This window comes from Buteo buteo, chromosome 7, assembly GCF_964188355.1.
Source record: "Buteo buteo chromosome 7, bButBut1.hap1.1, whole genome shotgun sequence".
Taxonomy (NCBI): Eukaryota; Metazoa; Chordata; class Aves; order Accipitriformes; family Accipitridae; genus Buteo; species Buteo buteo.
In genome coordinates, this window is record NC_134177.1 from 9340005 (window position 1) to 9354461 (window position 14457).

Here is a 14457-nt window from a genome sequence, read left to right on the forward strand (position 1 = left end):
TAAAGATCCTGAACAGCTAATTCCTCTGGATAAGCACTGATTATCCTACACCACAGCACAGAGGCTATTCTGGAAGAATTTGTGCGATGGCAGGGCATCAAGCAAAACCTAAGCACATATGCATTTGCTTTACAGCCTCTTCTCAAAGCTGCCTCCCTTCTCTCTTATCACTTTCCAGATTCAACTGCACTGCACCTTCTGCTCTGCCTTATCAATAAAGAACTGTCATCACACATTGCTGTCAAAGCAAAAGAGCAAACTGTTGTCAGCAGATATGCATACAGCAGCCCACTTAGCTAAAATGACATTCCCAGTCAGTCCTTGATAACCAATCCTTAGAGAAAGTTGCAGGAATCAGTTATGAAACACTTGATAGATAAATAGGAATATGTAGGTAAACAATGAATTAATAAAGCACTGTTAAAAAAATTCCTGTAGCTGTTTCAGTATCTCTATTCTGTGGGAGAGAGTGACGAGTAAGCCTTTTATTTTTTAATGAGAATTTATTTTTTCTATTTAACAAACTATAGTTGGTGATTAGATGCAGTGATTACACTGTCTTACATGGAATTTTCCTTTAAGTGGTTGCTCAAAATAACAGACAGCTGCAAGAAACTTCAGGTTTGTACTGGTGAAACTGTCCAATTGCCACAGAACTTCTTTCTCTGTGATCTGTGCTGTTGGATTTATTACTTTTTTTTTTATCCAAATGACTGAGCTGGATTTTTCTTTCCTTGCTGTTTATAGGAAACGTGCTGTTTGTCCCATTTTAACATATTCCAATAGCTACCCTGCACATTGAATTCCTGACCACAAATCAACACAGTAGCCATCTAATTACACTTTTTATCTTTCACTATTTAGGAAAATTTTTAAAACCGTCAGCAACTGAAGATTATCCCCTTAAAAATTTCCATTCCTGTCTTTGATTGACACATTCACCTTGAGCTAAATGTGTTTGACTGTAGCCAAATCAATCCATTCATCATGTGGCAGTATACTGCCCCCAATACTGTTCCCCATTCATCCAATAAGGGAAAATTAAGATGGTGTGTATATATATACATTTTGAAGCAGCTACAAATACTGATGTTATCTAAGGATTTAGTCTGCTATCATGGAGGTCACTGAGACCTTTGCTACTGCTTGCCGTAACGGCAGGATCAAATCTTAGTCTCAATCCTACAAGCCTATAGAGACCAATTTTTTCCCTTGAGCATGGTCTGCAGGCATTAACTCCTATGAAGATTTTTGTTTATTTGCAATAAAGATCTGTGGCTTATTATGTTCTGAAATGACATAACTCACATACAACATGTATGTGCATGCACATGCATGTATGTGTGTAGTACCTGATGGATGCATAATAGAATAATCTTTCTAATAGATATTGCAGTTTATACTGTATTTGCATTTTTTAAACATAAGAATATTGAAAACCTTCTCATCACATTTCAGGAAATGATATTTGGTCCTCTAGGCCAACAAGGCTATCCTGTACATTCTGTTGTTAGTAACTAAAATAAAAGCATAGCACTATTTTACAAAAAGAAAGATTAAAGTGCGTAAGTACATAGATAGGTGCAGATCCTGCTGTGAGCTCCTTTGAAGCAGACATACTTTGTCCAAGATCAGGGAGAGCTGGTTTTAAACAGCAACAATTCTAGTGCAAATTACCACTTCTGCTGGCAACACTTGGCCTTCCGATATGTACCTGGCCTAATCCCACAGACCTCCATGTACAATGTTGCTCTTAACATTGCACATGGTTTACGACTTTATGAGCCTGCAGAATTAGGCCCAAATTAACCAAGGTACCTTTGGAAGCAAAAATTTTCTTGACTGCCAGCTAATAAATGTATTCAGAACAAAATACATCCATTTTACATGCATCTATTTTCAGAGCTGTGTTAAAAATGGACCTTGAGCAGACTTTTCAACAAAGAAACCAAAGGATAGGGAATCCACGTTGTAGGGCAAAGTGATGTCACCATAGTGCGATGAGCTACTAAGCAGGTTCCTTGGATGCATTGTTTGCCATTCTAATGTGCAATAACGATTATCTAGGTTTGTTCTTAATATATTTTTCTTTGTATAGCTGCGTATATAGAGAGAGATATAGCTTGCACGGGATGAAGATTCTTCAGAAATGGCTATTTCATCTAGTTCAGGGCTGTCAGATTAGCCGCAGCTCATTTCAGTCCTTTGAGTTTGAATTTATTTACAATATTTTGTGCTTTTGAACTTTTCCTTTTTGAATAATGTCCAAGAGAATTCCCCTACTGATTTACAGCCATGATCATTTGGAAGATGTGATCATTTTGAGATGAGTAATAAAAGAGTTCTCTGTTTCCTAATACAATTTAATCAATTTGTGGATATTTTCTATTACTGCTCTAGATTAAAAGCTCTTAACAGAATGTCTAGATCACCCACATTGGCAGCTTGAAATAGTTCTGGCTGGTCCATCATAGACAGAGCAATTCGAAGTGCTGCCCAGATATTGCCTGATAGAGCAGGATGGGGAACCTGTTGTTGATTCCTGCTCTTTCTTTGCAAACTGAGAGCAGTGAGAAAATTGCTGACAGCCTCTCTGTAGGGGAGAAGAAAAAAGAAACAAGCAATATAATTTGCTTCTCAACAAGAGTAAAACTTTCTAAAGTTCTATGTGAGACTCAAGTATAGTATTTTACAATGCAGTTCATCAGTCTCTGTGTTACTCTTGCTTGATTTTCTTTAAACAAGTGGACATGGCTTGTAGTAATGCAGAGCTCAGTCTATTCATACATCTGGGGATATTGTCTTCATTGCTGTGTAGCTCCCCTTCATCTTAACTGTCTTAAACTGACAGTTGGGACCCTGGAATATCACCCTTGATTCCTGAAGGTTGTACCAAAAGTGTTTTTGATGGCATTAGCTACTTGAAGCAGTTTAACTGAAGTTTCCCTTATAAAGACAGGCTCTTATATTTTCTTTTAGAAAAGCTTTTAAGCACAGGACTAAGTTTAAGTGTGAGAACAATCCCACTGATTATAATAAGAGTACTTGCACTTAACGCTAAAAAATGCTTAAGCGGCTAGCTGAATGAGGGATTTATTTTCTTTTGATAGACATTCAGCAGTTCTGTTACATAGAATTTGTGGAACAAGAAAAGTATCATTGCTTTTTTAGTACTTTGTAAAAAATAATTATAAAATTTTACAATAGCTGAGATTATTTAGCTATATTCTGATTTTTATTATTATTATTATTATTATTTTTGTAGATAGCTCCAGCTAGAAAACTGAATTTTCACTTGGTAGTTATTATCCCTGACTTTTTTGTTTACACATTTTTGTAACTTACCTGTATGCCCCTAGGTTTATGCAGCTTATCCCTAAATTGTATCTGGACCTAATGAAGCCAGGTTGTATTTCTAAAGCACGTGTGTAGGCCTCAACAGCTTCCTCGCTTCGATCCCCATTTGCTAAGGTTGCTCCAAGACGGTTCCATAATGTATAGTCCTGGTGAGAAAATGAGTTTTCTATTGTAGGTGTCAAAAAGGAACATAATAGCTTATTTTTGCTTGCAAAATAAGGAGGACTGCAGAAAATAACAGTATTGTATCTTCTCTTAATTGACACGGAATGTGAGGTTCTGAGTCATGATTATAGGCAACTTTATATAACTAGTCCAATTAATCAGCATACAGCTAGAAATTGGACATGGACAAATCTGCTTCTAAATGGAACTATCTTGTAATTAACATTTCTATTTCAGGTATTAAAACTTTAATGGCTGAAGTGACATCTCATTAATAATAGCCTGATCAAGAGGGGAGAAAGAAAATGGTCTGTAAAGCTAAATTCTTAAAAATGTAAAAGCATAAAATGTACCTCTGGCCGAACAGTTAAAGCAGCACTAAATGCATCTATTGCTCTGTTAAATTCTCCATTCAGGTGGAAAAGAACTCCAAGTCCCGTCTGCAAGTCAGGGTCTATCATATCACCATTCTGGTGAGCAGCCTCCAGGTACAAATCCTTTACTTCTTCAAGTAATGAGCTAGACAAGAGTGAAAAATAACTTAAACTTCCATCTTATAGTTCTTTACACATATTGCAATATTGATTGCATAGCTAGAAATTAAAATCCTTGTAATAGATGTATCAGAAGTGATATAGTCCTAAAATTTGAAAATAAGCTTCTTCAACTTCATCATGGCAAAGATTTACTTTCAGGTGCTGTTGTAAACTCGTGTCTGGAATAAAAAAGTTCACTTATATAATGAAGAGAACAAGTCCTAAGAGGAGCAGCTGAGGGAACTGGTGTTGTTCAGCCTGGAGAGAAGGAGGCTGAGGGGAGACCTTATCGCTCTTTACAACTACCTGAAAGGAGGTTGTAGTGAGGTGAGTGCCAGCCTCACTTCCCAAGTAGCAAGTGATAGGACAAGAGGAAACGGCCTCAAGTTGCACCAGGGGAGGTTCAGATTGGACACTAGGAAATATTTCTTCACTGAAAAGCTTATCAAGCACTGGAACAGGCTGCTCAGGGAAGTGGTTGAGTTACCGTCCCTGGAGGTATTTAGAAGACCTGTAGATGTGGCACTTAGGGACATGGTTTAGTGGTGGACTTGGTAGTGCTAGGTTAACAGTTGAGCTTGATGATCTTAAAGGTCTTTTCCAATGTAAATGATTCCATGATTCTTTGAAGTCTATGAACCCAAGTGAGATAACATGAAGGCTTATTAAAACTATTAAAATTGCATGAATTTCTCAGACATAAAACAGTTCTTTCCTGGCAAAAATAGTAGTTATTCTTAAGAGGAACAGATCAAGTGACTAGCCAAGGCCCCTGAAGAAAGATGCCAAAATTTAAGACTTCTGTACCCACTGTAGGCTTCATAAAACTTTTGCACTGACAACACCAGATGTCAGCGGGATGAGGCCAGAGTAGAATAACACACTTAGCAATTAAGCAGAACTTGCATATTTTATTTTTGCTTATACTAAATTACCTTGTCAACCCAGGGCTTGTTAGTGATAAGGGTAAAACATAAGGCCTGGCTTCAAAATGACAAGCAGTGAGATAGCCCTAGAGTTTTAGTTCTATAAATCATGTTTATGCCTTTAATGACTTTATCATGCATCTTGAAATTCAGAGATACTTATTTCTTGACCCCATGAAATCATGACAAAGGGCTGTCAACTCATGAATTTTTTTGTTATTTAAAATGTCTGCCGGCTCCCATTACAGTACGCTAGGCTGAAGGCAGATGAAATGACTATGCTGTCTCTGGTTAGAACCAGAACAGCTTTTAAACAAGCAGATGCTACTTCCCAATGTTTTCAGTGAAGTGAAGCTATGTCCCACTGTAAAATGGCTATAATTCATGGATTTGAGTGGCTTAGTTGGGGTATAGGAAATACAACAAACAGTAGGAAGAACACACACATGTAGAGCCGGATATAGGCCTGGTACAGATTTGGAATGAATTTAAGAATGAGGATGCGGCATGTGGGAATACAGGGGCAGCAGACAGGGTCAGAGGAAAGTGATGGGAGTTGAGAGGAAGCATCTCTTTTTAGCTGGTTTGTCTTGGGTTTGTTTATTTTTTTTTTACTTCCAGAGATGCCATAAGATATAGCCTTCTGTCGCTAAACCAAATGTCCCATGTTAGCTTCCCACTCCTGACACTAGAGATGTTGAGTCTTCCATCATAGGGAACAGGCTGGACTTCTATAGAGTAAGGGGGCACAGCATGCACCATCATTTCTAGTGATGTCATTAAAATTTCCACCATCAAGACTTACACTGCATTTACCTTTCATCTGATGTCTTGGACAATCTTCTGGTAAGTGCCGGGGACCCTTTTTTGCTTTTTACTATATACTTGTATTTTGGATTTTGCTTTATCCAGTTTCTTAGAGCTTGGTAGGCTTCTTGTTGATGGCCAGTGTTAGTATAACTTACAGCCAGGGCCATCAGTGCTTTTAGGTTGTTTGGCTGTAGTTCCAAGCACCTAGGCAGAAAATAAGAATATATTGAGGGTTTTTTTAGCCAAACACAATTCTTGAATTCATCCAAAATAATCTGTGTAAAAAAAAAAAAAAAAATCATTTACACAAGTAAGATCTACCCAACAATACTTTTAAAGAAGGGACTTTGTCTTATTTTTCTGTGATAAGTGCATTATGCATATGTATACAGACACATATGCATGCACATTGCTGTGCATACACACTTATGTACATAAACATATGCATAAAAGTTTTGTTTTCATCCTTCTGATTATGAGTAAATGTAGGTAGATTCACTTTTATAATATCTGTCTAGTAAACAAAGAACAGCTTTATGTAAATTCAAGTGAACAGCTCAATCTCATTTGCAGCTATACAAGAAAGTATTTTGAAGACAAAATTTCTTCCATCCTTATGAGTCTTCTCAGTCATTCTGAATTCTCAGGTTTTCTTTGATAACGCTGGAGCCAATCAACTCAAGTAGTCTTCCTATGGTTGTATACCATTAACTGGAAACAGAATCTAGTCTATTTTATGAACATCACTGTTGCTTGTTTCAAAACTGCACAGATGAGCAAACCCTAAATCAGGCAACCCCTTGGATTTCTATCCAGGTAAGATAAGAAGTTACATATAAGTAAGTTAGAGTATCCTTAGGTGAAATGACTTGATGAGAGGGTGCTTGGTTCAAATGGAAACATGAAAACCCACTACAGACAGATAATAATAATGCTGATATTTTGGAACTGACATTTTACATACAAGCATACCGTGATCTTCACATCTCTATCGACCTAAAAATATTGTCAGTTTAGTATTCAGCAGCTGAAGGGAGCTCATTCCAATTAAGAAAACCTCTTCATTAAAGGACAGACTACAGAAAATATGCCAAGTGGCCAGAATATCAACAAGGCACTTTATTTGCATTATGCCTAATTCATGTTTATCAGGCCATGTAACTTTTCTGTTGTGCAACTACTTAAATTACTAGATTAAATATTGCACTATTTAATAAAACAGAAATATTAATCACTAGTCATCCCTCTGAAGTCAGTGCTTTACTTAGTTAAATAAATGCTTCATGTTACAAGATAAGATTGACGTTAAATATACCTAGGCCTGCATTACCCAATACTCATCAGACCCCTTATTTAGCAATTATCTTCATCTACCTTTGGAGGGCGACAATGGCTGCTTGCTCATTTTCATTCTCTGCCTGTGTTATACCCAGGAACTGCCAGGCCTGCAAAAATAATCATCGTTATTTTTGTGTTATTTTGTTATATATACCCAACTGCAAGCAGAGTTACAACTAATATCAAAGTTAAGCAGAGAGGTGAGTGAAAAGAGCAGATCTGTCTGGCACTAACTACAGATTTTTCTATGGTGTGCATACCAACGGTACAAATTAATGCAGTTTTGAATATCTTTGGGTCCAATAATATTTGTAATCAATGAATGCAAAGGTATTCTGTCAGTGTATGATCACATGCTGATGTCTTAAATTTGAGTTACTGCACATTTTAAACGTTGCTAGAATTTTATGGAAAATGGTGAAGAATAATTATTAAGTTGTATAGGTTTAAAGGATTCTAGAGGGTCTGGGGATTCTCTTTGCTTTTCGAAATACTGCTGCTTAATTTAATGTAGCAATAGACTCAAAGAGACCTAGATACTTACACTGCAAATATTTTTCATGTTTCACAGAAAACAGGCGTTAAATATATACTAATTGAAAACATCAATATTTCGGAAATTGATATAACTTTTAAAAATTTGTCAACATTCTTGTTAAATCAAAAATGTTCATCTTTTCAATAGCAGTGTTTAAAAGATAGTTTGAAAACATCAGGAAAAGAAGGAAAGGTTTGAAATATTGTCTCTTTTGAATGCTTTTAAATGACAACTTGGAAATACTATAATTTCAAAAATAGATTCTCCTCTTATGAAGAGTTCACCTTTATCTATTTCAATGCATACGCTATCCCAAAACCACTGTTAGCATTCAATCTATTTCAGTCTGTCATGACTAGCAAGGTTTGGGCCCCAAGATCATTCCATCATTGCATGCTAAAGGGAGTCCCCTTTTCCTTTATCAGTAAAAGGCACATGAGTGAATACCTCTGCATCATTGGGTTCTTGTAGAATAGCAGCCTCCAGGTATAAGATTGTAACTGGCAGGTCACCTTCTTTCATTTTTTTCAGTCCTTCCTCAAAAGCACCAGGCCAGTCTTTGAAGGGATTCTCAGTATGGAAATAATAACCCTGGAAAAGAGAGATAATGGACCCAACATGAAGCACTCTAGCAAGGAATGGCAACTCTATAGAATTAAATGACTCACTATTTTCCAACTGGAGGTAAACATCCTTTGTTCTGTGAAAATGCTGTGAGAACCCCCATGAAATTTCAATGAGAAAAAGTGTAAAAAGTCAGCATCATTGGACCTTTATGTTTCTGCTCTCTTTTTTTTTTTACTTTGGCTCTGAAGTTGTACTTACTGGTACTCATGTTGGGCTCTCCTGCTCCCATCAAAGATAATGGCAACAACTCACGCTGCCTCCAATAACAGCAGAACTGAACCTAGCATGAGCCCAGTACATCCAATTTGATGGTAAAGAGCACACATCAAGCAGCTGACTCCCTGCAGTGCTTGTAACCTGATGTCTCTTCAGTTAATACCCTGAAATCTTCAATTAACCTTCAAGATACAGAACAGCATTGCAAGCACCTGAGTTTATTTTAGTATTTCTTTGAATGTTGCCTTTTTCTCTTCTTGCCACTGCAGTGTAAAGGGTGTATGCTAATACCAGTTACATAATATAAATCAAATTAAAACATACAATGGAGGGAATGAAGAAGAGAGACAATCTCTATCATTTCTATCCTCAATAGTGTTTGAATGTGCCAGCCCAGATTTTTTTATTTGGTGCTCTTCCTTAAGTGCCCATCTTCAAAAGTGCCTATAATCCAGCAGTTTGTGATCCTTTCAGCTGAATTCAGGCAGTGTGCAAGTCTAGATGTCTTCTCACTATGGTAAGGTCTTTTAAATCTACCCTGCTTACAGGGACTTAAAGAGGATGAGCTTTTGGGGGTAAAATTAGCTTCCATGCTCAAAGAGTTTTCTTGGGTTCCCTTGAATAGCTGAGGCTCATCTCAAAGTTTCACAGGAAGGATGTATTGTATTAAAAAACTTTGTGTTACCTTCTCAATGGTTGAGATGGTGACTTGCCCTGGTGCTTCCTGGTTCTCTGAAATCCAGTTTCTGCGAGCCATTTCTTCCCATTCTGCTTGCATTTTATCCCAAAACTCTGTGTCTGACTAGAATAAAAAGAGGGGAAAAGGGGAGAAAATGAACAACAAAACATTAAAATAAAGTGGTAAGCTTTTAATTTCTTTCTACGAGTGTTCTGCGTCTGGCAATTTTGCTGAGCAGTATTAATTCTAGTAATAATCATACTGACTGAAATACTACAGCTTATATTTGGAATTCCATATAATTAAATTTCATCTCTCATATTGGAATGCATTTCGTCAACAGAAAACTCTTTATCTCAGAGGCAACGTATGTTCTATTTGAAGCAGGATTTGCAGCAGCTTACACTGCATCTTATGGATGCTAACAGCAAATCGTTACATAAAATTTGAAGGAAGTGAATGCTGCTAGTCCCCGGCCAAAAAAAAAAGAAAGAAAGAAAAAATCGACTAAGCATACATGCTAAAGAATAACAATAGATAAAACAGTTTAAAAGAGAACAAGGATCCCACTTTGGTATGTTCAGCAGCATTTTCAACTATGTAAAAGAGTAATGGCAAAGCTTAGACAGAGGGTGTTTGCACAAGAGAATTAATACAAATGGGGCTTTTTGACATGGTGGAGAAATCTAAATATTGCATCACATACTGTGCTGGTGAGAGGAATCTATAAGAGATTATAAAATTGTACAGTAAGATTAACATTCAGCTCAGAGACAAGAGGCAAAAATGCATATACAAGAGAAACAGAAATGATGAAACAAGAATGAGATTTAGGATGTGTAATGACTGGAATGAGGGAACCACTGTGGCTACTAGAAAATGATGCCAAGAAACAGAAATAGCATTAAAAAAAGAAAAAGGGGAGAATCCAAGTTAAGGTGCTATTTTTTCAGCCTCCACACATTAGTCATAAGCCCCGAAAAGCAGTTCCATAGCAGAATATATGCTCAACGAACAAGCCTTTGCAAGTTCTCCAGTTCCTACAAGGTCATGGCCAGAACTTCAGTGAACTGGCACTACTGAGGGCACAGTTTCTTAGCTTATTTATGTCAAAGACAACAGCACAAATAATTCTACTAAGGTTTAGACAGAACTATTTGAGAGTGAGGTGCTAATCAAAACTAATTGAAGATACTATAAACTGATCCAGATAGTTTTCTCTGAATCTTCATTACAAGACTGACTGCTTTGCTGCTGCTCCATAGCCAGGCATGATCTGCAAAAATAGAGCTTATTCTGTGATTGCATGACTTGCTACGACCCCCCTTAGGTACTTGGAAAAAGGAAAGCACAGACCATATCTAGAATGAGTCAGCAATGAGAACATTTGAGACTAGGTGTGAAGGATTAGGAGGACTTGCACTGGCTAACATTAGGTGTGGCTGCTGTAAATCATAAGGCTCTTTAAAAATGGCAAGGTGCATTCCCTCTCTAGAAATCTAACAGGCATTTCCCTTTGGCTCTTACTGTAGTATGTGCCTCCTGACATCCAGCCCTTTCTTCCAGGAGACTCAGAATTGTCTGACTTATGCAATTACTGGATCTGTGAAGGTACCTGCTACGTTCCTCTGTGAACTAGGAAATGAATGTGAATCATTCACTCATGGAGAGGAGATTTCACTCTTTGTAATAGAAGCATCAGAACTTGACAACTCTGTTACGCAACAACTTCCAAGGTTTCAAAATTTGCTTTCATTCCAAATTTGAAGGAAATACAGTCTTTTAAATAGTTGTGAGATTGTGCTGAAATGTCCATTTAGGGATTGAAAAGGCTAGGATAATGTATCAGATCACTCCCTCTTTTACTCTTATCAGCCATGACCAGAGGCACTTGAATCCCTTAAACTATCCTGTTCAACAGATGTCTCTATCAACTATTTTGCATTCAGTGCAAATCTGCACTGCATTGAAGAAAAAATTACTTTACGATGTTTTTACTAGCAGTAATTTTGAGATTCAGGATGAAGTAAAGGAGTGGCAATTTCCCTTTCCTACAGATTAATATTAATAAAACTACTGAAAATTAATTAGCAATGCCTTTTTAAACAGATTAACTTATATAACTAATTATATAGAGATACATATATATATGATGTTTATATTAGAATTTTTGCTTGTATTTTTCCCCACAAAAATCCCTTAGGAATTAATGGTTTGGAAACAAATCACATTTCTGCAGATCGTAAGCAAGCATATAAGTGGGTTTAGGTCTTAAGTTCAAATTCTGCTGCTTAATTACATATTTATAATTCACACAGGAGTTCACTGTGTGCATACTCCACTTAAAAACCTAACGAATTACTATGCATTCTAGTAGCTGTGCTTAATGTCTATCTATAGTGAGTCAAAGGTGGAGGAATAAGGCAATGGGGAGAAGACCTGCTTTGCTATATCTTCTTTCAACTCATCCGTATGCTACCTGGACACAGGCCAGGACCCAACTGTTATTTTGCAACTATAAGCAAAGATTTGCTTGTTTGGGCCAAACGGGCTTGAGTCCCAGCTACAGCTTTCTAAGTACATGCAGCATGTGGGGTTTCTGAAACTGGTATGGCAAAGCTGCACTGAGCAACTGGATCATGCACAATAATGGCACCTGATAAAATGCTATAATACTGCTGTGACAAATAACAATGTCAGCAGCAGAGCAGTTTACTGTCCTTGAGGAAGAGGACTGTAAATATTACACAGTCTTTGTTAAAGGCCTAAATCTATTTCAGCTGTTGTTAGTAGCAATTTTTTCATTGACTTCAGTGGCAGGAGCGTTAAATTAATATTGAGTGTTTCTGAAAATCTGGCTTTGGATCAAGACTCCTAGAGCTAATTTTAACTCTATTTGCTATGCAACTGGTGCTAAGTACCTCAAAATATGTTTGCTACCTTAATGCTGGCGAATTACTTTGGATGTACCAAAAGTTTTCAGACCAGTTGAACACATTTAGCACGTTTTCAGATCATCTGCAGCAGCTAAGTGGAATGACAACCAGGAAAAATGTTCGTACCATCTGACTACTTCCAAGCAGAATATTCTGCATTTTGTCAAAGAGGCTATTTTTACTCTTAGTATTTAAAAATATGCTGAAGCAGTTAAACAAATAGGAGGCAAAATATTTTCAGGCTCTTTACTTCCTATGATACAGTGAAAGGGGGTGGGGCGGGGGGTGTACTTTCTGAATATTGCTGGCTAATTTCTAAACTTACCTATTTTCATAGCTTTTAGAATAGAATTTTGCCTGTCCTGTACTGCCAAAAATGAATTTGCAGTGTTCCTTCTTGACCAATGCATAACAAAGATAGGTTCTGTGGTTGTTTTCTTTGAATTACTGCATCAACATACTCTTCAGTGTGAAGGACACAGTAAGTTAAACTTATGTGCTAACTATGTAAGATTTCCTTAGCTGATATATTCTCAAAACAAAATTTGAAATATGCCTTTTGAGTAAAGTTTAGAGATAAAAAATGTATATCAAGGCAAAGATTCCCACTGTGATTTGAGAGAGTACCAAATAAAATGCATCTGAATGACTCAGGCTCCTAGATCCCAATTTAAAATGTGGTTTAGGCAGCCTTAGGCACATCCTAAAGGGATGTTGAAACAGTGAGACAAGAATATCATAGGTACAGAAAGGATTCTAACCAGTATTCATGGGAACCACAAAGCTGATGGTTCTGGACTATGTTCTCCTAGGCTTGAATAAATTAATCCCATCTTTTTCCTACTATTGTCACATAATTTAGCTGTAATGAGTTCTTATGCTTCATAACAGTATATTATACAGCAGATGGCTCATGTGACATGGTGGTGTAAATAAAATGATGCTGAGAAGGACAGCTCAAAATTTCTTTTGCGTAAGCTCACAAAACAGCGTGGCATCTGCAGTTTAATCTCTACATCAGAGAAATGTGGAATAAGAGAATACCAAAATTGCTTTTTTCCATCTCTGAGACATTTCTTAGAAGTTTTTGTGTTCTTGGTTTCATTTTTATTTACTCTAACTCATTAACAAGAAGATGGTGGATGATGAAACAATCATTTTAACAGAATATAGGTACAGGATGGATCTGAATCCCCATGCTGGCATTCTTAAAAAATTCAAAAGTACCAATTTTTGGTAAAACACAGCTGATTATTAGAAAGATTACATTAAAACATACTTGGTATGGCACTTGGAAATCATGAAGACTTTAGGCTATTTGCGCTTCCCTCACATGTATAGCAAAGGGCTGAGTCAAAAATCAAGTCCAATTTCCAGAATGACAGAAAAGGTAGCGAAGTCTGCAAGCACCCAATCACTGCAAGTGAACCTGGACCCTCTCTCATGAAAAAGCTAATTTACTTACCTCTTTATTCTTAAAAGATTCCCCAATGGCATAGACATCTTTAAACCTTCTTAAGAAAGAATTACCTTGCAGATCTTCATTAATCTCAAAGTTTGACATCTTAAAACCATTCCCAAAGCTCTAAAGTGAATACTGGGTGGAGGATAAAGTTTGGTGTCTTCATTTACTGAACTGTTAATTAATTCCTTTCGAACTAGGCCACAAAGAACCTGAGATTTGCTTCCTTTTCTTGATCAGTTTTCTGGCTAATCTTACCACTTGGAGCTTTCCCAGTTGAAGGATATTACAGAAACATCCAAAGCCTAAAAAATGATTTTTTGAACTGTATCTATTCTCCGCTTAAGAAAGCACTAATCTTTCCGAGATGGGCTGCAATTTATTTCAATCACTCTAGCTTTCTTACCACTTCATTTTAGCTAGGATGAAAATTCAATTCTTTTCATATGCAAATGGAAATAACTGCTCTGTAAGGTCTTGAAGAATCCTTTCCTTTACATTTTAACTACCTGGTCCAAGGTTCTATTTTAAGCAGAAAGAATAACTTAAGACTGCCAGCTACACAGTTGGGGAAACATTTAATTAGACTCTTTTTAATAGCTGTTTTTGAGACTACATTAAAACCCTTTAACAACCTGTCTTTGTTGCCTCAGAATGACCTTTTAATGTGCAGGGTTTTTTTTACAATATATTCTCCTCCTTACTTTACTCTGTAAAGTAATTCAGTAATGTCTTGTAATCTGTTGTTGGCCTCAACTCATTTTTCTTTCTGCTGAATGTCTGGGAACTCCCCATCACACATGGTGTCTGGCAATTGCAAGAGTACTGACGTCATTTGCTTAACCGCTAACTGTAAGGCAGAGATGT

At 36.9% G+C, this 14457-nt stretch overlaps 1 protein-coding gene across 2 annotated transcripts in view; it reads right to left on the minus strand.

Annotated features, from left to right (window-relative positions):
• Positions 1-663: 663 nt before the first annotated feature.
• Positions 664-14457, minus strand: part of PEX5L (peroxisomal biogenesis factor 5 like) — a 41820-nt gene continuing 28026 nt past the window's right edge. For both annotated transcript variants that reach the window (XM_075031449.1, XM_075031447.1), the window contains 7 exons: positions 9199-9315; positions 8118-8261; positions 7169-7239; positions 5801-5998; positions 3876-4041; positions 3346-3503; positions 664-2593 (listed from right to left, as the gene is read on the minus strand). In XM_075031449.1, coding sequence (XP_074887550.1) covers positions 2389-2593; positions 3346-3503; positions 3876-4041; positions 5801-5998; positions 7169-7239; positions 8118-8261; positions 9199-9315 — 1059 coding nt within the window. In that variant the 3' untranslated portion in view covers positions 664-2388. The remainder of the gene's footprint in view (positions 2594-3345; positions 3504-3875; positions 4042-5800; positions 5999-7168; positions 7240-8117; positions 8262-9198; positions 9316-14457) is intronic.